The sequence below is a fragment of the Sebastes fasciatus genome, chromosome 12 (assembly GCF_043250625.1).
Source record: "Sebastes fasciatus isolate fSebFas1 chromosome 12, fSebFas1.pri, whole genome shotgun sequence".
Lineage (NCBI taxonomy): Eukaryota > Metazoa > Chordata > Actinopteri > Perciformes > Sebastidae > Sebastes > Sebastes fasciatus.
In genome coordinates this window covers 32,326,333-32,354,059 of record NC_133806.1, presented here as the reverse complement: position 1 = coordinate 32,354,059, position 27,727 = coordinate 32,326,333, and the positions used below count along the sequence as shown (strand labels likewise).

The window sequence follows — 27,727 nt, the reverse complement described above, 5'->3', positions numbered from 1 at the left end:
GCTGAACTTTTCAGGTTGATAGCTTTTTTTCTTTGGGTTTAGGGCTTCTCAATCATTTTCACATCATGGAGCTGCACTTAATAAGATTCTGCACGGCGCGCCTCCACACGGGTGATTGTTTGGTTGCTTGTTGATTTTTCAACAACTCAATGCAACTGAAATTTTTTTGTAGCAGTGAGAATGAAATATGATGAGGGTAATATCAAGTAAATGGTGAGAATAAACTTCAAAACCTGGATCCCCAAACTTATCTTTTCTCCTGCAGAGAGCTTAATATCTGTGTGTTAAGAAAACAAGGCCCAGACGCAGCTTTGTTATTGGCTTCATATCTCTCTCTCTCTCTCTCTCCCTCTCTCCCTCTCTCCCTCTCTCTCCTCTTCTTCCCCTTATCTGTACAGTCTCTTGTCAAACTGAGGCCTGTGTTCCTGATCAGGGCATTGCTCTCATGTTAGCCGCTTCACGGGAAGCACATCCCAGCATTCCCTCTGACACGCCGGCAGCAGCATTACCATAATTGGCTTTTCTACATGACGGGACAGAGGAAATAATAATGTCATTTTATTTACAGCCCTCTTGTCCCGGTCCGAGAGCTATCACCCCTCCTCCTCCTCCTCCTCCCTCCTCCATCCCTCCTCACCGCAGCACTCTTCCTCCTCTCCGCACATACACTGACATACACCCCTCCTTCTCCCCCCCCCATCCTCCTCGTCTATCTCATCTCCCTCTCTCCCACTCTCCCTGTGCGGGGCGCGAGTCTCGTTCTGCCACGGCGTGTAGGTCAAGCGATGGCTTTTTGATCAGCTCCTGTCCAAAGCCATCAGGGTTGAGAGGCACGTAATGGAGAGCGGGGTGACAAACAGAATCTGGGGAAGGAATAAGACTGCCAGTTTCCTATTAGGGGCCGGCCTAAACGGCCTCTGCCCCCCACCCCACCCACCACCTACCCCCCCACACCCATTCTCTGCTGCGAACCCACTCCTACACTGCCTAAATCACATGAGTGAAGGGGCCCGTGATTGGACATTAGTGCCGCAAATGACTGCCGTGATTGCCCCCTCTTCCCAAACTCACATCAAATAAATAAAGAAATGTGTGTAAATAAATAGAAGGAGGGGTGTTGGAGGAATGGGGCTGGTGGTGGAGGTGGTGGTGGTGGAGAGGGGAGGCTGACTGGTTTCATCCCCTTCTTTTTCCTCTCTCTCTCGTTTCATCGCCTCTCTGCCTTTCTTATCTGGTTTGTTTGGCTTTGACATCGGCCAAATGGTGAAGCTCCGCGAGCCTGACAGAGAGTTTTATTGATTTAACAACCAGCAGACTCTCAGCGAAGCAAAGGGAGAAGGCAAAAAAAAATAAAAAATGGGGAAGGGCGGAGAAAGATAGCAAAGTTTTGAAAAGGAGTGATATGTTTCTGCTTTGCTCCCTGCCAAAACACTGACGTGTCCGTCGGTTATATTTCATTCGGTATCGTTTACAAAAATCAAGTCATACACAAAATCTCAGGACGCGTGTGAGGGGGGGATGTTTTCAAGATGATCTGTGCTTAGGTCGATCATGTTGTCCCATGTTGAGGCAGGATACGGGGCGTTCACCACGGTCTCCTCATCAGGAAAACATCATATCAAAGTGTCGTCTGATCCGCACAACAGGACTCAGCACACCCTTGGCTCTGGTCTCTGAGAGCTAGTGCTAAATGCACAAACCTGATCACAAATGCAAAATCTGTAATGATGTGTAGCATTCTTTAATCTTCATATATAAGGTACAAATCAGAATAAAGGGTGCTTAATGCACACTTTAAAAAGTGGTAGTCCTTCTGGAACTCTCTCACTGAGAGATGAGAACAAAACACACGCTTCAGCTCTCATCTCTAATCACATAAAGGTCCGTCGCCCAAACTGTATTTTGTAGCCTGAGACATGAAAACCTTTGATACCACCTCCTTTACAGCACCATAAAGTGTGTATGTCAATCCATTTGTGCATTATGCATTTTTAAAAAGGCTCTTTGTAACATCCAAAGGGGCTACTACAAACCATTTTTGGTGCTTAACATATTTCAGATCCCTTTTTGTTCACAGTGTATTAACCGTATGTGTAGGTGTTGGGAGATCAGCGCTACACTCCGATGCTAATTCCTGCCTCCTCGGTGTGTGTTGCTGGTGATCTGGCGTGGCTGGTGGCGGGCTTGATCGCTGCTGCTTCTGACAGTGAGTCTGCGGCGCTATCCTGGCCACGCTGCCGCCTGTCTCCTTGATGGCGGCACGTCCCCGAGCAAAAGTGACAGGCGCTTTGGCGCCCGTGCAGATGGCCCTGCTCACAGCCATCACCCGCTCGGCAAACCAAACCGCCAGGGACGGCGCGCCGGCCCTGCCCCTTCCCTCCCGAGCCCGCCCCCTTGCCGCTGGTGTTGCTCGGCGTATGCGCGTCCAGGACGAGAGAAGGGGGCTTAATCTGGTCCGCCAGTCAGAATCACACATCCTCAAGTTGCGGTGATTGAACAGATAGAGCTTATGTGTAGATTCAGGTTTTAGCATCCTGTCAGAATGGATGCAGCATCTCAAAGGAGATGGGGGGGTAATTTATTTCAGACTAACCTGAACGCCACGTTTCATCACTAATATTGTACATTTATGGTTTGCGAAAACCGTCCACTTGCTGCCTGTGATTTTTACAGATGTCTGTGTCTGCCAGTCTTTTGTCTGTGTGCTTTTGATATCTCCCTCTTTGTTGTTTCCATGACAACATAGCAGGACAAGCATTGATTGACAGGGATCGTCAAAGGGTTCCCTGGCGACCTGCTCATTGTTGGAAGCCCCTCCCTGCTGCAGTCTGTGTTTTGTCACTCACCCAGTGATATTTCTGATCTGCTGCTTCTCATTCCTGCTGTCTGTCTCTCTCTCTCTCTCTGTGTGTGTGTGTGTATGTGTGTGTGCGTGTGTGTGTCTGTGTGTGTGTGTGTATTAAGCACTGCCAGCTATCGGGGGGTTTAGCTATTTTTTGGCTGCAGCCAGCCGTTGTGACTGACTCACATAGGTAATTCCTACTGTATGTTTGCACTGTTCGTGTGGGCTCGTGAAGAATGGACGTGCGTTCTGCAGGACGCTTTGTATATTAAATGGCTGATATGTATTGATAGCCTCCTGTTCTGGAAGCGGGTTAGTGAGGGGGGAAGGCACTGTAACAGAAGACACTCTGCAGATGTGTTGTAGAGAGTACAGCACATAATGCTAATCTGCTGTGTTAGGGATTTTCAGGAGTTTTAGAAACTGTCTCGGTCTCAGTCTGTCAGTGGGATTGAAGCGCAGCCAGGTTCTCCTGTAGTGCTCTCATTTCACTGAAATCCTGTCAGGCGTTAGGGGAGTATGTTGCTCATTTGGAGAGGGGTGTATCAGTAGCACACAGCGAACTCAGACTTATAGGCAATATTATGGTCGGTGGGCTCAGGTTCGCACCGTAAGAGCAAACATGCATGAGCCGCAGAGTGCGTGGAGTAGGCACGGGGAGGTGAGCGCGCGGGCAAACGCGCATTTTCGCAAGCAGGCACTTACCGAGGCGCTAACACGCACACGCATGCACATCATCATCGCGCAGTCACAGTCGACGGTGCAGCTGCTCACCTCCCCCACCCCCACCCCCCTCCACCCATCTCCTCTCAGGCAGCAGTAAATGTTGCCAGTGTATATATATCAGGTATTATGTCCACTTAGATTATGATATGACAGGTTAGCGTGCCGTTTGAAGCTGACAGCACATCTGTTTCATCAGGAGAGACTGATACTGGCATCTAGGACACACATCTCACCATGCAGGAAGGAGATAAAGGAAGAAGCTAGGGGGCCGTCTTTCCTGTCTCCCTGCCTCCCTCACCCCCTCTCTCTCTCTCTCTCTCTCTTCTTTCTCCCTTTTCTCTTACACCCACTCTCCCCGCCCATCAAACCCACCACCTCCTGCTCACTTTTTCTTTCTCCCCCCACATCTACTTTTCATTCACTTGTTCTCCCCCCTAACCACCTCCTGTCTCTCCTACTTACTGATGCTTGCTGTGTCTTCCCTAGCATGCAAACACACACACACACACACACATGGTCTAGCCCTCTATCTCATTTGCCTTTTATACATTTTACTAGTAAACCTGTTACAGCTCAGAATCCTTTAGTTCCCTTTCCTCTTTTAATCTGTCTTTCTGTTAAGCATTGTCCATGCCATTTTGGATCACAGAGCAGTAGTAGTATGCCCCTGACTCCTTCCTTCAACAATCATTGTGGCATTCTCAATCCAAGTGCCATTGTTTTGCCAGTTCCTGCCTATTAGCTCAAACGAAAATGACCTTCAGCTCATCAGAGTGGGTGAGAAAAAAGCTGCAATATCTCTGAATTAGTGTTTTGTTTCTTTCCCTCCCCAATCAGTTGCATAACCTGAACATGTGAGGAGCGGGACTTCACCGACTGGATGAGTGAAAGGCAATAAAGCTTGGGGAAGAGAGAAAGAAAGAGAAGAGGGGGGGGGGGGGAGTTGAACATGCAAGCATGCAGCTGGCTAACAAGGCCAAACAGCCAGTCATTTCCTGGGGAACATGAGGCATGTGTGGAGGAATAGGGAGTTGGGAAGGAAAAGGACAACTGTCAGAAGCTCAGTGATTTATTTTTCCCTCGGAGGCTTTTTTCACCACTGGCTTTCAGAGCCACATGTGTGTGAGATACACACAAATTCATGCATGCATGCGTACACACTAACATTGGATGAGAGTAAAAGCCTACATTTCCCATCGTTGAGTATTCATTCCATGTTATTTTGACAGTGGTCCTGTTGGTCTGCTGTAAATGTTTAATTTCACTGAGCTGACCTCTTTTCTCTCTCTTCTCTTCTCCTCCTCTTTTTTGTCTCTCTCTCTTTCTCTCCAGCGTACATGCCCGAAGATGAGCTCAAGGCAGCCGATCACGATGAGGAAGAGCACCTGCAGGATGACGGCCTCTCATTAGACGGCCAGGACACTGAGTTTCTGTGCAACGAGGAAGAGGAAGATGTGGACGGAGGCCAGCCGCCTAGCTACAGAGACTCTCCGCTCAGCAACGGCACTAACCCCGACGCTGGATACGGGTCTCCGCTCAGCGACGCCAGCGACCGGCTGACGGACTTCAAGAGCACCTCTTCCAGGGACGGTCAGGAGAGGGATGGCACGGCTCTGCCCTTCCGCCCCAACAACGGCCTCTCTTTCCAGGATAGCCTGGCGCAGATGAAAGCCGTCTATGCAAACCTCATCTCAGATGCCTCTTGGTCCAGCATCACAATGGACATCATGAAAGCTAAGCCTGCTGCAGCCGGCAGTGTCAACAGTGCCCTCACCACTCCGGAGCCCGCCCTTACCGCTTCTGTCTCCACGACTACGACCACAAACAAGAGCAGCGGGGCCAACATGTCTAGCAGTCACCATAACGGCAGGAGCTCCAGCACCGCTGTCAACCACACGGGCAGCACCGCAAGTGGCCACACTAATGGCACAGCAGCTAGCTCTGTTAGCAGCCACAGCGCAACCAGCTGCAGTGGGAGCAGCAGTGGCGGGGCTAGTAACGGTGTAGCCTATGACTGGCACCAGGCAGCACTTGCCAAAACTTTTCAGCAGACCCCCTACCACCTTTTACCAGAGCCCAGCCTCTTCAGCACAGTGCAGCTCTACAGGCAGAACAACAAGCTGTACGGTTCTGTTTTCACTGGTGCAAGCAAGTTCCGCTGCAAAGACTGCAGCGCCGCCTACGACACACTAGTGGGTTTAACGGTCCACATGAATGAGACGGGCCACTATCGAGATGACAACAAGGACAAAGAGGAGGATCACGGGAAGCGCTGGTCCAAACCGCGCAAGCGTTCCCTGATGGAGATGGAGGGCAAAGAGGACGCACAGAAGGTGCTGAAGTGCATGTACTGTGGCCACTCATTCGAGTCCCTGCAAGATCTCAGCGTTCATATGATCAAGACCAAGCATTACCAGAAAGTGCCTCTCAAAGAACCAGTGCCAGCCTTGGCCACTAAACTGATGCCCAATAAAAAGCGAGCTCTCCATGATGCTATAGTGTCCCCGTGCTCCCCAGACTCTGTCCATGCTGGTGGTGGTGTATCCCTCGGGGATGTTGGCAAAGACGCAAAATCCGCAGGTAACCCCTACGTTACGCCAAACAACCGCTACGGCTACCAGAACGGCGCCAGCTACACATGGCAGTTTGAAGCTCGTAAAGCCCAGATCCTCAAATGCATGGAGTGTGGGAGCTCCCATGATACACTGCAACAGCTGACTGCCCACATGATGGTTACTGGTCACTTTTTGAAGGTTACAAATTCCGCGTCCAAGAAGGGCAAACAGCTGGTGTTTGATCCAGTGGTGGAAGAGAAGATTCAGTCTATCCCACTGCCGCCGACCACCACCAGACTCCCTGTTCCCAGCGGCGTTAAGTCCCAGCCGGTGTCCCCCGCCCTCTCCTCTTGCTCAGAGGACAAGAGGGAAGGCGTAGAGGATGAAAAGGTTGACGGTGGTGAGCTAGTGGAGAGAAAAATCAAGGAGGAGAGAGATGACTCGGGCGAGAAATCCGAGAACAGAGCCACATCATATAAATACCTTAGAGAAGAAGATCTGGAGGAGGCTCCAAAAGGGGGTTTAGATATTCTTAAATCCCTCGAGAACACGGTATCCAGTGCCATCAGCAAGGCCCAGACTGGCACACCCACGTGGGGGGGCTACCCTAGCATTCACGCAGCCTACCAGCTCGGGGGCGCCATGAAGAGCTCTGGTTCTCTTCTACCCCCGATGATCCAGAGTGTCCAGATGCAGCCGATGTTTAACAGCGGGCTACGAGGCCTGGTGACCGACCCCAACTCAGTCATCCACTCGCCTCGGAGCCCCTCCTCCCCCACCCCCCTCAGGAGCAACGTCACTGCCATGGAGGAGCTCGTGGAGAAAGTGACGGGGAAAGCTGCCACTGTGAAGAAAGAGAAGGAGGAGAAGATGGTGAGCTTGGAACGATGCCGGCCCCCGTCGTTAGTAAAATCCCCCTCTCCCGCACTGAGAGAGCAGAGAGAACATTTAACGTCTCCAAATGACCTTTCTGTAGGTAAACCATCTGGTATGAGAAGTAGCAGCCCGGGCAGCATAGATTCAGAGCTCATCTGCAAGAAGGAGCCCAAAGAGAGCCTAGTAGACGGCCACAACAACCATTCAAAGAACGGCTCGGAGCCGTGCCAATCCCCGGTAACTAACGGCAACAGCCTTGGCATCATCACCGATCACTTGCCGGAAAGTCCTTTCATCAACCCTCTCAGTGCACTCCAGTCAATCATGAACACACACCTGGGTAAGGCCTCCAAACCAGTAAGCCCGGCTGCAGACCCACTATCTATGCTTTACAAAATCAGCAACAGCATGATGGATAAGCCGGCTTTCAACTCAACTCCTCAGGGCAAGCCAGCTGAGCCCATCAACCACTATCAGCTGTATGAAAGCAGCGACCAGCCCATAGACCTGAGTAAAAGTAAGGCCAGCATTAACAGCAACAATAACAACAGCAGCAGTCTGCTCTTGACCAACAATAGCGTAAATGGTAACAAACCACTCATTTCCCTCCCTGACTCAGTCTCCTCTCCTCTGAGAGAGAACGCTCTGATGGACATTTCTGATATGGTAAAGAACCTCACCGGGAGGCTGACGCCCAAATCTTCAACTCCCTCGTCCATCTCAGAGAAGTCGGACGCCGACGGCAGCGCATTCGAGGACGCCCTGGACGACCTCTCCCCAGTGCAAAAGAGGAAAGGGAGGCAATCCAACTGGAACCCCCAGCACCTCCTCATCCTCCAGGCGCAGTTCGTATCCAGCCTGAGGGAGACCTCAGAGGGCCGCTTCGCCATGACTGACCTGGGCCCCCAGGAACGGGTCCACATCTGTAAGTTCACAGGCCTCTCCATGACCACCATATCCCACTGGCTGGCTAACGTCAAGTACCAGCTGAGACGGACTGGGGGCACCAAGTTTCTCAAGAACATGGACTCGTGCCAGCCCGTGTTCCTCTGTGGCGACTGTGCCTCCCAGTTCAGGACTCCCGGCGCCTACATCGGCCACCTGGAGTCTCACCTGGGCTTCAGCTTGAAGGACCTGTCCAAACTGTCAACTGAGCACCTTCGGGAGCAGCAGGCTGCCTCAAAGGTGATCACAGACAAAATGACATTCGGCAGCTCCCTGTCAGCCTTGACCACGGCAGAGGACGACACAAGCTCCGTGTACCAGTGCAGACTTTGCAATCGGACATTCGGCAGCAAACACGCAGTCAAACTGCACCTCAGCAAGACCCACGGCAAGTCTCCGGAGGACCACCTGGTGTATGTCACTGCTCTGGAGAAACTGGAGAAGCTAGACAAGATGGAGAAGGTTTAAGCGGGAGGGGTGGGGGGGGGGTCTCGAGCTGAGCGTAGAGACTGACAGCTGTGGAACTGACTAGAATTTCATTGCACTAAAATGACATTGTTCACAGTTACTGCACTGGGCCGAACTGAGCCGCCAGAAAAAAAAATCGGTCTTATTATTTTTTTTGTTGTGATAACTGCCTGACTGGACCATGTCTTTTCATGTTGATTTGTTTTTGTTTTGTTTTGTTTTGCCAAGCTTTTTTACACTTATTTTGTAATATATTTATATGCTATTTGTCTGATCTGTGCATGTATTTTAGTGAATCAAGGTTAAACACAAGATTTTAATCTTTTCATGGCAAAAATACAACTACTGCTTCAATGGTAAGAGTGGAAGAGTGGAAAAAGAACTGGTGGAAGAGAAAACTGTATAATACTTGATATGAAGAAGGTGAAAATTAAATGTATACACCAAAAGAATGAAAGAATACCCTGAAAGACTGAAGTAGCACCTTAGACGGTTGAATTTTGAATTTGTAAAGAGAACATGTTTTGAAATATCTTGCATTTGTCAAAATCAGATTGATTTGAAAAGATCCAGGATTATCATTTCCCCTCCTCCCCCCCTTCTCCTTTTTGGGTTCCTGTCACTGCAATGTTTCTGATGACGAATGGCCTGCTCATAAATCTGTCAGTGTATTAGAAAAAAAAAAAGATCACGTGAACATTTGGAAAAACTGAAATGCTGCTTCTGGTTTACGAGTCAATCAGTGAAAATGAATGGCCGTCAGTATGCAAGTTTGCTCAAAAAAAACCTTTTCCTCGTTGTGAAGTATCACCTTATAGCAATTTTCCAGTTGTATGGTTTGTTACAACATCCTCTTTCTAAATTGTGTCGCTTTATTCAACTGTAAAGAGAAACAGTCCGTTCCATGTAAATGATTACCAGTGAAATGTCAGTACTCCATCAGACATATCTTACCATTTGAAACGGCTCAACATTCTTTGTATCTTAAGGTGTGTGCATTCTCTAACTTTTATATTGTCATTTTATATACAAAAATGATAAAAAATAAAAACAGATGGTGTATATAGATATATGCTGTAGAGCTACAAAAATGTCCTTTTTTAAAGAAAATTACAAATTTAGCTTCTTTGGCTTGGTTTACAGAAAATGATTTTAATTATACTTGCATCCAATTTGATGCATGAAAATGGTGTGGAAAATAAATAAGCGATGCACAATGACTATACATTTCAATGTTTTATCGACAATATTGTAAAAAAGAAAAAAAAAAACTTTTTAGCACCGATTAGTTTGTTTCATTTCTTTCTCAATTGTAAAATAAACCCCAAAGCAGTTGTTAAACAGTCGTACATTTGTGGTCGTGTGTTCATTTTGTCACGGTGGTGCACCGAACTCAACATGTATAACATTCACTCTGTAGCGTTTGCTTGGTGGCAGATTAAAGCGATCACAACCATATCAAGTCCTAACCCAGTGTGATAGGATTTCTCTTTTTTTGGGGGGTGGGTGGGGGGGTTATACTTTTAGCATTACAGAGGTAAGATTGAAAATGTTTCCCTGTTAGCACATGTTTTGTGTTTTACAACAAGCCTGCTTTTATGATATTTTTAAGAGAAAAAGAGAAGCCACTGGTGTCATACTCATAACTGATGACTGAGCCACATCATACTGCCGATGATTATTATAATGATGAAGATGATGGGGATGATAAGTCTGTAAGGGTGCCTATTGTGCTGTGAGAAACTCATGCTAGGCTTGTGACTGGCCTTCGGAGGGCCTCTTCTGAAAGAATCAGTGTTATATTAATGACGGCAGACAGTGTACTTTTGCCTGTCTTCTTGGAACAAAATCAGATGGGTGTCTGTTCTGCCTGATATAGCCTCCTGACTGGCCACAGCCAATAATTAACACAAGTATTCATTTGATACATGAGCAGGAAGCTGTCCTTTATTTCTGATCAGCTGCAATACTGCGTATTGTAACTCATTCTTGTGATGGGGACGCTACAGTGAAGGGGCATAACTGGGATCTTGATCTTTCAGACACGGCTCTTCAATCGGCGAGCGTACGTCGCTGGCATCGTTCATCAGAGCCAGAATCTAATGCGCATGTGTACAGTAAATACCACATTGTGAACACACCTATCTGTATTTTAGAAGGTTTCTTCAGATAAAACATTGCAGGATAAAGCGTCACCTTGGCATCATTTTTTGATTTCCACAGCCAGCGTGTGATCATCTAAGGTCAGTGAAAAAAATGTAGTGCCGAAAACCATCTCCACTTCATTTACTTTGCTTCCATCTCCTCTAAATGAATGTTTGCATAGTTGCTTGCAGAGCATGACAGAAGATGTCCCCACCTTTTTGACCAATCAAGCAGCTTCTCCATCTTCAAGTCAAGTCCTTCAATCTCTTCCGTTGCACTCTGGCTACGGCCTTTTCTCAACGCAACTTTTTTCTGCTGTTGTATTTTCTTATGTTCCAGGTCTGGCTTCATTCAGTGCACACCGCCGGCCGTAACATTTAGCTTCAGTGTGAGCTGAAAGTGATTTGTCATGTACAATGACCTCTAGGTGACCCCCAGCAAGTTGTGGGGTTTCTCTTCCTCGGGCAACGCTGCAGGTAACGCGTCCGCATCAGGAATTTGATCTCTCATCTCGCCCTCATGTCTCAAGTTTCTGATAGAGCACTTACACTGCCCGCCTTTGTGCGGATGACGCCATGCTGCAGTGTTATGACTTCCATTCCTCACACTCGCAACATGTCTCGTGTCGGCTGAGTCAGTCACACACACTCACTCTGCCCCGGCTATATTAGCACGAGTGTCTTTTGTGCAATTACACACCTCCTCGATCTGGCTGCACCTCGCTGTGTTGATACATGGATCCAGTGACAAAGGAAACACAGGCAGAGGGGCAGATTAGCCCGGCTGAAGATGCGGCTTCCTCGGAAAAAAAGGGTGCTGCTAGAGTTGGGTTATAAAACAAACAAGGCAGATAAACAAGCAACATTCGGAGGAGATAGTGTTCCCCTGCACACCAGAAATAAAAAAACACCTTGTAGGTTTAATACCCCACAGCTAAACCTGTAATTTTGCTGTGCCGTCAGATAGCTGCTGAGCCGATAGAGACTCTTCCCTGCTTTGTTAGAGATCAGTGCACTGTTTCCTGTGCGTATTCTATGTAAATTACATGCGATAATCGCCACGCACGGCACAATGCTGGTTCCCGTGGTGCAAACGGAAACCGAGGGTAGATAAACGCAGGCTGGGCAGATTTGCATAGCCTTTGTGTTTTGGGCGCTGCTGAACGTGAGCCCTGAGGATTGGTAGGGATTTCCTCAAGGTTTTGTATAAGTAAATGCCTGCTTCCTCTCAGGGCTGGGACCATTATGTACAGCAGACAGGGGTGGGTGTAGACAGAGGGCACAAACGGAATAACAAAATTACCTGGGCTGGTGGGAACACAGGGAGGGAGTATTAACCTGCATAACTCGCGTCTGCCTCTGCCGAGATATAACAGGAGAGGTGTTTGCATGGGAATGTGTACACTTTACACTCTGTGCGTTGCACCAATACTGTGTATGTTTGTGTCATCTGTTAAGGACAATGATAGAGAGGTGTCTCTCTATGGTTACAGGAGATCACAGAGAAGTGAAGTTAAATAGGGAGGGCATGTTGATCCCATGATGTTTGATGTTTCCTCAGAAGTTCACCTCTAAAGCTGCAAGGTGTGTTATTACCGCCAATGTAAGTATGCTCAGGGAACACACACACCTGTGGTTCCCTGACGAGTCTTTTGTTAGGCTTCATATGTTCATGGTCCTTGTTCCTGGTTTGTATAGCGGCATGAGGATCACGAACCCACGAAAACAAAGACAAAGCATCTGCTGAGGATCCCGGCGCGTGTCTGCCGTCTATAAAACCTCCAACTTTGCACACAACTCTGTGCAACGTATGGTTTAATACCCTTCCAAAATACCTCAAACCAAACAAACAATGTCTGACAGAGAATCAACAAACAAAGCGACGACAACTGAGAGCCTTTGCACTGGATCAGAAACTAAAGTCAGAGGAATCTGTTTGGATCCTGATAAAACGCCTCATTGTGGAAATTGCATTCAGGAAGAAGTTATCAGTATTCACGTTTTTGCACGAGATACCTGCCTCAGTCTATTTTTATGTTGATTTAAGTCAGTTTGTAGGCCTGATTCAATTATGTTGCTCAGCTTCATCCTGTAAAATGTGCAGGATCTGTGACAATTCTACCTTCCATACACACTAACCGAAAAATGTTCTGTTTGTGCCGCAAACAGAACATTTTCATTTTGAGACAGTGTAATCACAGACACTGAAATGGGGTCCATACAATACTACAATTTTATTATTTACTTTTTATTTTCTCATAACAGCAGTAATTTTTTAACAGCATAACAAATTACATTTACTCTCGTTAGTGTAACAAAGTTAGTTTTTTGTGTGTAGGTTAGGCCTACTTGCTGGGGTAGATTAATGCACAGGCTGTACTTCAGAGAACAAAAAAAACGTTACCCCTATTGGCCGATAAGAAACATAAAAAAATTAAGCAGCTGATTGGGTAGATTGGGTAGGAACCCATGATGTGACCAGGTTCATAAGGTCAAATTGGTTTTCAAATAATACGCCACTACTGGACAGAATGGTGGCAAAATGTCAGAAAGAAAATGTGATCACGGAGCATAAAAACAAAAAAGCACAACAGCTGAAAGTACATCATGATCAAGATCTACTAAAGAAAATCCCGGTTCTTAAAGGTTAAGATTAAAGGCTGTCTCAATGTGTGTGTGCATGTGCCAGTGCTCCCCGAGTGTATACGTGTAGGCCATGTAGGCCGTGTAATATTCCTAGCACGCTTTTATACATGGCACTAAATTACTTTTTTCTGGTAACGTTAAAGCATGATCGGTAAGGGTGGGGGGCCCATACAAAGAGTAGCCTAGGGGCCCCTGACCATCTTAAACCGCCACTGTCTACTTATAGATCTACCTAAATAAAAATCAGTAAGCCCAATTTTACTTTTACTTAACCAGCCTACTATTTAGGCTGTCACACAAGTATTGTACAAGTCGCATCTGTTACAGAGTAAAAATAAAAATAAAACAAAAGGTACATGAAAAAGTCCTGATAAACTGTGTGAACAGAAGAAAGGAGATAAATCAGCAGTTGCTGCAAAGAAGAAGCTGCAGGTGTGTCTGCGACCGCGAGGAGGCAGAGGCAGAGTCCAGAGGTGACAAACCGGAAGTGATACCTTTATAAATGTTTTGCACACGGACCGCTGAGTTCACGGCCAAGGCTAACGTTACTCAGTGGGGCCACTTGAACCACATTTAGGATGACATAGGGTCTTATTGTGGGGGTAATTATTGTACTTCGGTATAGTTTAAAAAATGTTGCATCTATCTTAATTAATGACTGATTAAATGCACCGTCCGGCCGAGTCCACTGAGGAACTTCTACCTTCATGAGGTGTTTGTGAGGACTTTCTGCTGGTTGAGACTGTTAATACCTGCTGTGACAGTAGGACCTAATTCAGCTCAAAACGTTTTGAATTTGAGGAGCGCAGTGGGACCAGAGAGGTGGACTGGATATATACTGGGACCAGAGATGTGGATTGGATATATACTGGGACCAGAGAGGTGGACTGACATTTACTCAGAGTATATTTTAACTGACCTACTTTTTATTTTTACTTAAGTAAATTTTTTACATAAGTACTTTTACTTGAGTACAATATTCTAGTACTCTTTCCACCTCCTATAATTAAGTTGCATATACTGTAATTTCTGCACAGGGTTGTACAAGAAAATGCAAGGCTTGATTGTAAAACCTGTTGTAGTGTTATAGAAAACTTTTTAGGTTGAATTTACACAACTCCCATTAAAAGAATGAATGACATTTTTTAACCACAATAAAAGATCTAACCCATTTTTTTCCCCCTAAAGATTTAACCAACCAGAGAGTACATTTACATAGCTTTCACCAGACCTCCTATCATCCTATTGATGAGGTCCATTACACTCAGCACACATTTTATTTACAAAAAAGCTTTCTTATATATTAACATCTATTTATTTGTCTCCTTCTGGAGATTGTACAAGATTGAATTTTTACAAAATAGGCTACATCATGTCAGGCACTACAGTGCGCTACTCTCCTGCCACAGTAACTGAGTGCAGTGCTGCAGCTGGTGTCAGTAGCAGTGTATTTGTATGTTTTTGATGGACACGCGGCAGTCTTTCATCAAGGTGGGTTTATTTTGTGGTGGGAGGGTTGATGTGACAGAGTTGTCTTTGGAGAATGATGGTGTTTGACAGCAGCAGGCTAACGGATGTAGGAGATCATCTCAGTCTGCCAAGCCCTTTAGTTATGATGTGGTGGTGGATAAGAACTGCAGGTGTGTGTGTGTGTGTGTGTGTGTGTCGCCAGGCCCTTCATCCATCACAAGCCTGGACAAAACACAAAGAATACAGGGGATGAAATGTTTCCTCCATCTTGGTGGATGAGGGATGTGGTTTTAGAAAACAAGATGCGATACCCATCCATTCCCTTCTTACACTGCACTGTATTTTGGAGGGGTTTGTTTTGTTGTCTATCTTTGTTTCTTTATTTCTTTGACTTGCATTTAGACATATATAAACCAAACCGTGCTACACCTTTTCATGAAATGTTGATAGAAATGATTAATCTCTGAGATTCCAACATGACGACCACTTTAAATATATCTGTTACATGTTTTTCTATGCAAACCTCTCGCTGTGTAATCTATCTCTATATGCCTGATCACCTGGGGAGATCTCTATAGCTACAATAATAATCCACACATGAAAGATTAATGACATATATCCCATTATCCTGTGTGTGTATATGTATGATTCAGTCATTGACCTCCCAGTGGTTTTCTGAATACGAGAACTACCATTCCCTGTCATTTCCTATTTCAAATCAAAGAGGTCAACGTAGAGAATGTCTCAAAACCAATTTGTGTTTCAAAAAGACCCTTGAGAAATAGTAGCTTGTGTTGCGTTTGATATGCACAAAGACACTTATCCCTTATCTATCTTTTCTGAGGGAAAGAGGAGGAGATGGAGAGGGTGAAGTGCTCCAGGAATCAGTGCTGCCTCCATGAGATATGATGCTGCTTGATTTTGATCATTGACATTTGCTTTTTCATGCATCCCGAAAAACAAGGCCTCCCTTCCATTAAGGAATTATTCAAATGACCTTCAACAGTGCATGTTTTCCTACAGTTTTGTTGTGGGAATATGAGAACACATACTGACATCTCAATTACTTATGCAAGGCTCAGAGTAGGCCCAGTGGATGCAATCACCGTGTGTGCAATCCTCAGTCACTCCGAATCACAGAGGCTCCCGGACAGACACACATAATTCAGACAAGTCAGACAGGATTTGCATACAAAGACTAAAAACAAAAAAAAAGAGGGCATAAATAAAAAATGCACCATCTTGAGCGAGGAGAGAAGGTAGAGATTTGAGGGAGGGGAGGGAGGACGGGGAGACCAGTAAATTGTTTTAAAAAGGTCTTACATGTCATGTTGTGTATGTTAAAGGGTTAGAGCGATATACACAGCTGATACTGGCCTTTGGGATTTGGTTCAGTGTTGTATACCTCCCAATGAAAAAAATGTAGTTGATAACAATGTATTATCATTATTAATGATAATGACACATATTATATAATCATTCCCTAATTTTAAAAAATTTCCATTTTAACGAATAACATTTTGGAGGGAAAAATGTTGTGTTGAAATGTTTTTTAAGCACAAAAATCTGCATATTTGATATATTTAATATACTGATAACCAGTACTGACCTTCAAAATACCATATTGGTCCAACTCTTCTGTCTAAAGGCCCTCAGTCATCAACCACCACCCTCTCACACTGGACCAGACACCGTTGTCCATCTTTATCCCCTTAAAACCTGAGCTTTTTTTCCCCCTTCCGCCCTTCTGGAGGTGACACACTGTCTCATCGTCGCGTGATGGGTGGGGGGTTAGTAGCAGAGGAGTGGGTGAAGGTGGGGGGGGGGTAGAAGGGCTGGGGTGGTTGAGGGCAGGCGGAGAGGCGGGGTGGGGTGGGGTGCATGGGAGGCTAACCCGGCATCACGTCATTAGCGTTGCGCGGCGGAGATGCAGGGGCACCCTGACACATGTCACGGACAGCCAGCCGAGAGCCCACGTATGAAGCTGACACGCTGCGCATAATTTATCCTGTGACACGATCTGCATGCCGAGTTGTTGATCTGTTGTGTTTGGTTTGGACATGGGCGCTCTGGCAGGGAAGACAGAGGGGGGCTGGGGGGTATTATGCAGGTGGGGGGGTGGAAGGCAGGAAGAGGAGAGCGAGGGCGCAGAGGTGGCAGTGTGTGTGTGTTTTTGAGGGGCGGTGGAAGGCGGCGTCTTGGTGTAGCACACACTGAAGGGGCGACACATTTGTCATGTCCACTGAGAAGCAACATATACATAAACAAGTGCATTCAAATTCACTAATACAGACACCCGGACTCTAACACACACTCACACACACACACATTCACGCTTTGGCGATATGCATGTTGAGTCACAGAGAAATCACAGCCATAATCTCGTCCCTTAAGACATCTGTTCATGAGTGAAAATGACTAATATTGTTGACATGACCCGCTGTCATTCCTTCGGATGTGGTTGTTCTCCAAGCTTCAGCTGCAGTGTGGTGTTAAAGCACCGCTGACACCGCTTCTCATCAGCCTCACGTGATATATGCTTCAGTGAATAACGCGTTAATTAGATATGTTATATGTTGATGTGTTTGCATGTGATTTGGTGCTTTTTTTTTGTAAATAAGCGTGTCTATAAAGGCCTATATGGTTAGATTACGGCTAACTGGAATTGGTAAATGTGCCAATGTGTGTTGATGTTTTACAATATGAACATTAATATTGTAAAATCAATTAGCTTATGGTTAGCTTTTAGTTTTTGTGTGTGTCTTTGGGAAGTGCTCATCACGCATCAACTACTCCTGCCTGCCCCCCCAACCCCTCTCCTTGCCTGGCTCGTTTACATGAATTATGCATATGACCAGTCTTGTTAGAGGAGCCCCTCCCTCATCATGCTCCTAATCCCTGCCGTTGCCGCAGTAACCAAAATTAGACATGACTGTGAGGTACAGTATGGACCCTCGGGGCCTTTTTCTGGACAGGCCTCATCCCGGGCAGGCATGGATGAGGATGTGGAGGTCCTATAGGCCTGTAGGTCACCTGTCCACTGATATTACTGTAGTGATGCTGCTGCTTGATGGGAAATATTCATTTCACTTCAGCTCTGTCTGTTGCCATGAACCCTGAAGCCGGTCAGAGACTGTACGGATTCAGCCGGATCGGTTGCTGTTTGATGTGCAGTTTGAACGATCAACGATCTGATTCTCCGACAATTTTGATGCATTTCTGGCATGTCAGATATTTTGGCCGGCTGTCATGCAGTTTGAGTAGTTCCACTGTCCGATTTCCTTCATGGCTGCTGTCCAAAGATGCGTTATAAACTGTAGTGACCTTGTTTTCATATTATTTGAATAGTATTCTACATGTTGTGACTAATACTGTAGTCTTGAGGCTTCTGTGATATAAAAGTGAACTTTGCTGCAGAATAGAGGGACCCTGGTGTGTACTTCCTACAGACATCTGCAGCTCCGTATTATTAGTATTTTTTTCTTCTTACCTTCGGTTTATAATTGAATTGCACAAAGTAATGCCTTTCTCTCTTTTTGTCAACATTGAGGGCACAGCCATCTTGTTTGAATACTTTTTATGAATTGTCACTGTACATACCCGACGGGGTGTGGGTACCATGCTGACATTCAGTGTGAACTCAGGCTGGTCAGAAAGGCAGATTAAAATGTTTATTGTGAGTTAACACAACGTAAAACGACGTGTCGGCAGCTTAAGGGTTATACCGGAATAATGGTGAGGGTACAGACTGAAAAATTAAAATGTGCTGGAAGAAATATGTAAGAGATAATGTACAGAGAGCCGGTCATTGTTGTGAAGGAATCCCCTTCAGGGTGATGAGAGACCCCGAAGCATCGCCCTGAAGGGGATTCTTTCACAACAATGACCCGCTAGCTGTACATTATCACGCTTATTACACGGCTACTTACTAAAGAAATCAATACTTTTACGCAGAAACGGTCCGCCAAAGTCCGACATCTGAACTGCGCCCATAGCAACGGTCTGTTATACAGAAATTACAGACCGCAGAATGCCGGGATTGACCAGTCAGAATCTAGTATTCAACACAGCCATGTAATAAAATGTGTGATAATATGTGTTATCATGTTATGAGGGTCTTGTACCACTAGGTTATTGTGTCCTGTCCTGCATCTTGTCCTGTTAGATTTCCAAATTCATCCAGCTGAATACTAATTATGTGAAAATGACATTCCTCCATCATGTAAGGAAACAAAATTGATGAGGCTTTTTTTGTGTCTGTAAATCTAGTCTGTATCTAATGATTAAGTTTCAGTAAGCAAACAACAATTGACATCATATCCACACATTTGGGTAAAAATATATCAAAGGTTGTAAATGTGATGCGAATTTGCGAAAGTCGCAACACTTTTTCAATAAAAAGTTGAACAGATTTGCGCAGGCAGAGAACCAACTACCAGGATCCTATTGACCCAGAGCAGCCTCTGGTAGTCTGTCTGAGCTAAATTGTTATATGGCCTAAACTACTGTAAGCTATTTTTCTCTGAGTGAATTTTTCCTCTGGTAAACTGTTACATAGTGTATATGTCGAGGGCTTTTATTGTGAAAGGTAAGAACAGAAGGAGTGGATCTGGTCTGCGCTGTCTTTGCCGAGGTTGAAAGGAGTAATAAAGTTGATCTTCTCGGTTCGGACTGCAGAGGCTTTGTGTTGTTGTACACTATAGTGTGCGTATTTGATATGTCCTTTCCGTGTAACGTGATTGGTTGATGCCTTTATTTGCGGTGCAAAAGCTCTGAAAAATTGGCCTTGTTCCGAAAAAAAACATATCGCTTTTTTGTTGTGTAATATTTGTGTTCTGTGTGAACGAGAACAACAAATACAACAGTTCTATAAAACATATTTACATGCAAATTAATCACACGAAAAAAACGCCTCCTGTGTAAAATTGGTGCCTGCAGAATAAAAGTTTTCTTGTGCTGAATACAAAAATAGGGCAAGATAACGCAATATCCATTTAGTGTCAGACCCTCGTAACAACTGTCAAGACGTTATCTCACACAGGACAGGATACAGATGATCTAACCTCCACGGCCCTGATGGTGGTTCCTACCTGACCACAACTAGTCAATATCTTTTTGTTAATATTACTTTAAGATCAGATGTGTGGCCGCAGAAATAATCCCAGTGTGGTGTAGGAGGGAGTTTTTCAACAGTCTGGAAAACCTGCAATGAAAGCTTTTTTTATGGAGAGTTTTAGTGTCCCGTAAAGCTCTAAATGCTGTTTCTAAGACTTATATAAAATGATTATTTCCCAGAGGATTTGGACCTCGGGGGCATGTATTGTAGATCCATTCCCTTCCTGTAAAGAACTTCAATGTATTTGTTTGGAAGCAGTATCCCTGCATTACCCCCAACCAGCTCAATCACTGCTCCCCTGTGACCTTCCATTAACATTATTGGTTTTTGTAGTCAGAGGTTGCTGACAGGGTTTCTTGGACTGCAATGAAGACAGAAGACTATCAAGAGAGGCCTTTTTGTTGCTGAGATAAATAACTGACATATGGGTTCACACTTGATATGACTCGGCAGTAGATTTTTCTTTTTAATTCAACACTGTAGGTGTTGGGGTAATAAAGTGAAACCTAGGATTTCAATAGGCATTTGAATATTAGGGCTGGGATGCACCTATCTCCCGATTCGATACTATCACGATTCTATTGCAATTCGATATTACGATTTATCGCGATTTTTGTTAACTTTTTTAACACTAGACCATGGGAAAAAGTTGAATCATAAACTTCCAGGGACTTTTACTTTGGAAAATATCCAAATTGATAAAGTAAAATGTTTGATTTTCAGCATGTATGTAGTCAGAGATGTCTTGATGTCAAATATATCAATCATTGTCAGGAATTATTTATTAATACAGTTCCCTCACAAATAAGTGGTATTTTCTTTTTAATTTATAAGGGACATGTAATGTTTTAAACCATCCATGAATATAATTCATCAATTTTATTTCCATATATGTAAACTGGGAAAAAAAAGTTAGGAAACTTGTGTTTGCTGGATTATTTCTCTGTTGTTACAATGCTAATTGGCATTGTATTTGACATCGTTGGAAAGCCTGTTTATTTACCTTCACAATGATGACCAACTTGTATGATACAATACGATAACGCTTCCTATACACGACAGTTAGCATGCAGCTTTAGCCATGATGTCTAGCTCTGCTTTTCCTGCATACTTTGTATTTAACATGTGAGGTTGCAGGTCGTATCCACGCTGACCCTCCGCCGTCTTCTCCTCTCTCGTTTGGGCTCACTGCGGCCGGCTGCGTTTTGTTTTGGTGATGGATATAGGGAACGGATATGACGTGATGTTACTCTGATTACAACAATAAAAGCATTAACTTCTGGAAATGTCACTGACCTCACTTTGCTGAGGACCCTTAGGTGGCCCCAAGTCCTATCTGTGAGAACCCCCGACTACTGTGGTATCAGTTTTAAGAAACAAAAGTAAAATGAAGGGAAAATGAAGCAGACTGCCATTGTAGGCAGCTTGCATGTAATTGTCCCGTTGTTATTTCGAGCCTGTTAATTTCACAGCACCAGTTGGAGTTGTCCATCTGTTTATCAAAGGTTAACTGCCTCCACACTTATGAAGCGTACGTTTCTCACGATGCTCAGAGTTTACAACATGCAGTGGATTGTCTGTGACGCATCTGAAAAGTTCGTCTTCCCCTCTGATAACAGAGTAAATGACAGGTTTTGTCACAGCATGTCTGGTATAAATAACTGAGAAGGAGGAATGTAAACTCAACCTGAACTTGAGAGGAAATTAAAGCAGAGGAATGAGAGGAAATAAAGTAGTAAATATAAAGACGCGTATAAAAGTTCACATTTATTATACATGATTTTTATTGTTAATATAAAAAAGGATTGACGGGTCGGACAATCAGAGAGAACAATTACTGTTTATGATCTGTTTCACACTGCTTTCCCCATGGAGGAGTCTGCAGATGAGTGAAAGCTTTGGTGAATGTGGAGAGAACAGAATGGGCAGACAGTCCAGTTAATGGCCATGCATCACCGTAGTGGTAGGAAGGTAGGAAGCTGCAGTTCCTGGGTGTTGATTTAATGGACAGCCTGTCACTTCCTTGTCACTTCACCAAGATAATTTTACTTCACCCATCTTGTGTGTGTGTGTGTGCTGTGTGTGTATTCTCAACAGCCGTTACGGGCGATTTTTAAATGAAGCATGCTGGTTCACAAGCATGCCAAGGCCACCCTCTCTGGGCATTTTTGTTCCTACAGTAGTTAGTTTGGAGAAAAAATTTTCAAAATGAATGCTGTTTTGGTTTGTTTCTCCGCATACAGTAATAACAGAACAAAGAAAGAGGCTTTTTGTTGTGTTTCTCAACCAGCACCGCAGAGCTTTGTTTTGACAGATGATCATGTAATCCGTCTGTTTTGAAACACACTGTGAATAATGGCTTAAGGCAAGTTTTTATAAAAGTCCTTCCCCATACCAAATTTCTGACCAGAGAAAGAAATGACTGCTCCCACATGGCACTTGTTGATAATGTCGGGTTTGCTTGGTGTTTTTTTTGCCATTTAAAACACAGCTGAACGAATGCAGAAATGCACATTCAAACCTCTGCAGATGATCCAGAACCCTGTTGCTCACAAAACAGCAACAAAAACGGCTCACGCCTACCTGAACTCCCTCTTCAAGGTCTACACACCCTACCGCCAACTACGCTCTGCCAATGAAAGGCGCCTGGTACTCCCATCACAACAGGGCCCTAAGTCACTAGCTAGATTCTTCTCCTCTGTAGTCCCCCGGTGGTGGAATGACTTACCGACCTCCATTTGATCCGCAGAGTCCCTTTCCACCTTTAAGAAAAAGCTAAAGACCCAGCTCTTTCATGAACACCTCCGCACCTAATGACACTGATGATATTGATGATGTTGATGACAAAAAAAACTAAAATCTGCTTCTATACACCCTGTGCATTGCATCTGTGCACTGCCTGTAGGCACCTACTGTATGTCCAATCGGACTTGAATCCGTTGTTTGCACTTACTCACGTTGTTCCCTCCTATCTACATCCTTGCTTGTGTTGTACGAACTCTCAGATGTACGTCCCTATAGACAAAAGCGTCTGCTAATTTTTAGGTTGTGGATTATTGTAGCAGTGGAGTGTGTTGGTGGATTCTCATATGCCGTAATGAACCTGACAAACCTGCAGCAATAGAAGCAACTACTGTGAAACACCTTAAATGAGACTGATGGTGTGTTTTTGCTGCAGCAATATGCAAACGTACAAGAGTTTAAAAAAGAAGCCGGTTGCCATGGTGACTTTTTTTTGCCCCAAAGAGTTTGTGAATTCTGCTTCCTGTTCCTGAACCGTGGATGGAAGTGACACCATGTGACTGCGCTACCAACACATTTTCTCCACGGCTAGCCCCACCCAGCCTCCGACATCCGGCACCCAGTAACCCCCCCCCCCCTGCCACACACACACACACACACCTCACCACCCTGCTTCTCCTTTGTTAAGCCAAGCTCGGAGTGCCATAGACACAGATGAAGGCGTGGAGAAAACACATGCCAAAAAGGCCCCCCTGCCACTCTCACTCTTGCACAGCGACAATGATAGGCTGTCATCACACAGCGATCAGCACTGTCACCCACAACATTGCCGTGCACAAACACACACACGTACACAAGCGCAGGCATGCACACTGACGCACACACACACAAACACGCATATACACAGGCGTACACACACACATACACAGGACCCACGGCTGTGAAAATCCGCACCAGCCTCGACAACACTGACAACCAAGTCACTGCTGTCACTTCAGTTATTTTTACACTGGGGCCTGACAACACATCAAAAATCCCTCTCGCTATGGGAACAACATGAGACCACTGCATCAAGCCCATTAGACGCCACGTGTCACATCAAATATCTAATTATCTGCTATTCAATATTCCCAATTAAGTTAGAGATGTTCACTATGCACATCCACACAATAATTCACCACAGTGTTGTGTATGCAAACTGAGATGATAAGCCTGGCCTAGCTGTAAAAAAAAAAGAAGAAGAAAAAACACAGCTGCATTGCTGTCCTGGTGACAGTGAGAAGGCTGAGGTGGATCCTGGAGAGAGTGATCGCTTGCTGTGGTTCAGTCCTGTTTTCTGCAGATACAATCTGACCAGAAACAAAGAGAAAGCGAGACACAGAAAGAGTCAGTTATTCTAGTATTTTTTTTTTTTGTCCAGACTGGTGCAGGAAGAGTTAACTTTCTTGGCCCTGGCTGCTGTCAGCAAGCAGAAGGCAGCTATGTGATGAGTCTGATTGGCGGCCGATGGCGGTGAGATCAGTGGCAGGGCTGTGCGATGGATGCCATCTTGGCCGGCTTGTGATGTGCAGTTTGTCGCCCGGGCTACACTAGGAAGGAAAGCCTTGAAAATACTGCTGGCTGTCACTCAAAGAGAAATGTGGTGTAGTTCCAAAAAAAACCTTCACCAAATACCTTTTTGTTTGCTATCTCTCCTTTTCACAGCCACTAGGACGTGATACACAGTGTTATAGTAGTAAATAAAAAGGTGAGTGAGCTGCTGTTGGTGATAATCAGAAGGATAACGATTACTGAACAATAAGTGCAATCCTCCTTTAACCTAGGATACGGCTCACTACTATACCACCTAAAAGTGATTCAAGTAAGACTAAAAAGGGGTGCAAACAGTCCATTTGGGTCACCCTGAACAAGGTCGCTGAACGAGAGTCGTAGTGAACGAGGGTCTTAACGAGAGTCGCGCTGAGCAGCCTCTCTCGGCGGTTAACGTGGCTCTTATACACTGCACATGCAACATACAGAAGCAAGATTTTTGGATTCACTCCCGCTTGCGAATCAAGTTTACTCGTTCCTCTTTAAGAGTCGTTTACGAATCACTACGTAGAGTACCTAAACGACAAAATGGGTCATTTGTCAGTGGCTTTCAAATCAATCCATGTGACTATTCTAAAAAGCAACTCGTATTAGCAATTCATAATCCTTCACCTCTATGGTTAAGTCTAAAGTTCAGGTAACTAAAACTGTCTAGTTATGGTTAAGAAAAGATTGCCTTGATAGTTTAAAGAAACCAGTGTTAACTGACGGAAGGAAGCGGGATGCAAACCGCAGTTTCTGGTGTTGTCACACACACTTTATAAGGCCAGCCATCCACCCTGACGTCCTCCTTAAGAGGTTTTATGGCAATGTAACGTCAACCGTCTTTAACCTTTGCTGCTGAAAGAAGACCGCCTTTATTCATACACAACTGCAAGAGGAAAATGTAGATATAGAAGTCATTCAAAGCTTTTGAGTAAACAACTAATGCTGTCATTTTTCATTGAGGACAGTCTTAAAGAAACTGATGCTTAAAATATCAATTTTGAAAATCAGCAATATCCTTCATGTAATCTGCAGGCTACTATCTTGAGCGAAGGCTACATTATTTCAATTACAAATTAAATATACTTCATGTCATAAGTGGGTGCAGACTGGGCTGTGTCGAGGATGCAAATATCCATGCAAACCACCAGTCAACTGGCTCCCCACACTTCAGGGAAAACCTCTCAACCATCCCACCCCCGACTCCCTCACCCCATTTTTCCCCATTAGCCCCTTGTTTGCCATGACAGAGTGGGATTAAACACTGTGTAAAATGTTACACTTCTGAGCAGCTCCCTTTTGAAATTTAGTGACAAAACAGGCAAATTAAGCCTTTGCCCCATGCAGTCTCCCCCTCCCTCCCTCCATCCATCCCCCCCATGTATGTTTGTAGCCTGAAGCGAGGATCGCCGCCTCATCGCAGACAGTCGAATGAGGACGGCAGGGTCAGCTTTGCCTGCAGGCACGGGGCCCCTCAGAGCTGCAGCAGCCGCTCATTTCATCCCTCAGACAACATGTACTAGAACAGAGGCCCCGGCACTATCTGCTGACCAGGAAGTAACACAATAACATCAGCAAAGCAAAGCAGACAAATGAGCACAGGATCAACGGCTGGCAAAATGAAAGAGGTTACTTTACCATTAACCTCAGATGGTATGTGGAGTACACATTTATGACATTTTAAAATATTTGTTAACACTTGAAGAGGTGCTCATTTAAGCTTAGAAAGAGAGTAAAACCTTTCCGCAAGGACGGTCGCACGCACATGAGCTGAAGTGGAATCGTGATGAGGAAAGGTTTGGATCCCAAAGCTCCTCAAAGTTTTCCATTTTCTCCACCCATCCACGTCCGCATAGTTAGAAAATGTTGGATGTGAAACCTGCTGCACGGAACCCCCGCAAAGGGCCGTGTCTGATGGTGTGACTTCACTTTGGTCGTGCGGACACTCGAGATCCGTCAAGCATAAATTACGTTTTACATTGCATGTAGCCATCCAACCACTGCACACTACTGCCAATGACCTCAACACAGCATAATACATCGTCCAGTATCTCTTACTGTCACTTCTAAGACATTTACAAAATCACGACAACAGTAACAACCGGTTTAGCTTTAATTTAATGTGAAATGTTGGCCCTCTACAAACATTTTCTAGTTAAGGGCTCAGTAAGAAACATTTTGTTTGGCTTCATTTATTCAGCCAGACATTGCTATTTCTCATGGATGTAGCGAGGTAGCTACTTAGCTCGGTGGTAAGATGACGACATGGATTCTGAATTTCGCCTACACAGCTCTGATTGGTCAACTGTTTTTCTAACCAGGGGGCGCAGATTTCTAAAAAAAATATATAATCAAAAATGCTATTGTCAAGGAATTCCTGTTTACTGTAGTTAATTCAATTACAAGTCAATTCGTTCTCGATACTAGGTTTTAAATGACTTAAAATAAGATTAGTGTTATTCTTGTTAGATACCAATCTATCTGGTCCCCAGAGGATGAATCCTGATGACGCCACTAGCAGGTCAAAGTTTTTACTTATCCTTTGAAAGGTCTCTACGTGATGGATTGGGACATAATTTGGTGTAGATATTCATTTTCCCCAGAGAATGAATATCAATGACTTTAGTGACCCCCCCTGGCTTTTCATCTAGCGCCATCATTAGGTCAAATTTTTAATTTGTCCAATACTTTAGTTTGTATGACCAAATCCCTGCACAACTAAGGACATTCCCACCAGTGTTTGTTCTACTTTGTGTTCAACTAGCAAATATTAGCACGTTAACACTCTAAACAAAGATGGTAAGCATGGGAGAAATTACTTGCATTGGTGTTGTCAAAAATATTGAATTATCGCTACATATCGATACTGAATATTTGAAACGGTTTCCATTTTCTGCAGTGTCTATGTAAGGGATAATGTACAGCGAGCCGGTCTTTGTTGTGAAAGAAACCCCAACAGGATGATGCCGCACACCGACGCTCATCAAAATTCACGAGTGTGGTATTTATTGATGAATTTTATGTCGTAGAACAAAACGTTAACATCTCTTCAGCTTGTGTTAACCACAGACCTTATTTCAGGCATCTAACTAAAATCCTATTCAAAAATACCCATTGACTTTCAGTCGAGGGAACAGGAAGTGCTAAAATACTAACTAATTTCTTGGTTTTAGGACTCATTCCTGTAGCACTCTATAAATCCTCATGCAAGCCAAAAGACTAAAACTTGAAACAAGATGTTTGAGACCGTCGGTGTTGTACAGCTTTGTAATGTGATTATTTGGCATAAAGTGCCTCTTGTACAGTTGCAACATGTTGCTTAACAAATGTAATGTAAAGGCTTTTAGACGACATCTTAAGCTAATGGAAAGCACTTTGTTAGTTCTCTGTTAATTAGATGTGAATTATCATTTGTAGAAAGACAGACGAAAAGATTTCTATATGGTATTTTATAGTTAATCAAATTAGTTAGTGATCATCATTTGCTAGTCACAAAAAAAGCTGTAATTTATATTTTCCTCTTAAACTTAAATCTGTTGGCAACACAATTGAGTGTTTCCATAGGTTTTTTTTTATGCTGGCTATAGAAACTAGACGAAGGGCATATCTATATGACTTTGGT

The 27,727-nt window shown here is 44.6% G+C and overlaps 1 protein-coding gene across 3 annotated transcripts in view; it reads left to right on the top strand.

Moving 5' to 3' along the window:
* Positions 1-9,758, top strand: part of LOC141779747 (teashirt homolog 1-like) — a 37,151-nt gene extending 27,393 nt beyond the window's left edge. For all 3 annotated transcript variants that reach the window (XM_074654752.1, XM_074654751.1, XM_074654753.1), the window contains one exon: positions 4,901-9,758. In XM_074654752.1, the coding sequence (XP_074510853.1) occupies positions 4,901-8,412 (3,512 nt within the window). In that variant the 3' untranslated portion in view covers positions 8,413-9,758. The remainder of the gene's footprint in view (positions 1-4,900) is intronic.
* Positions 9,759-27,727: the final 17,969 nt, after the last annotated feature.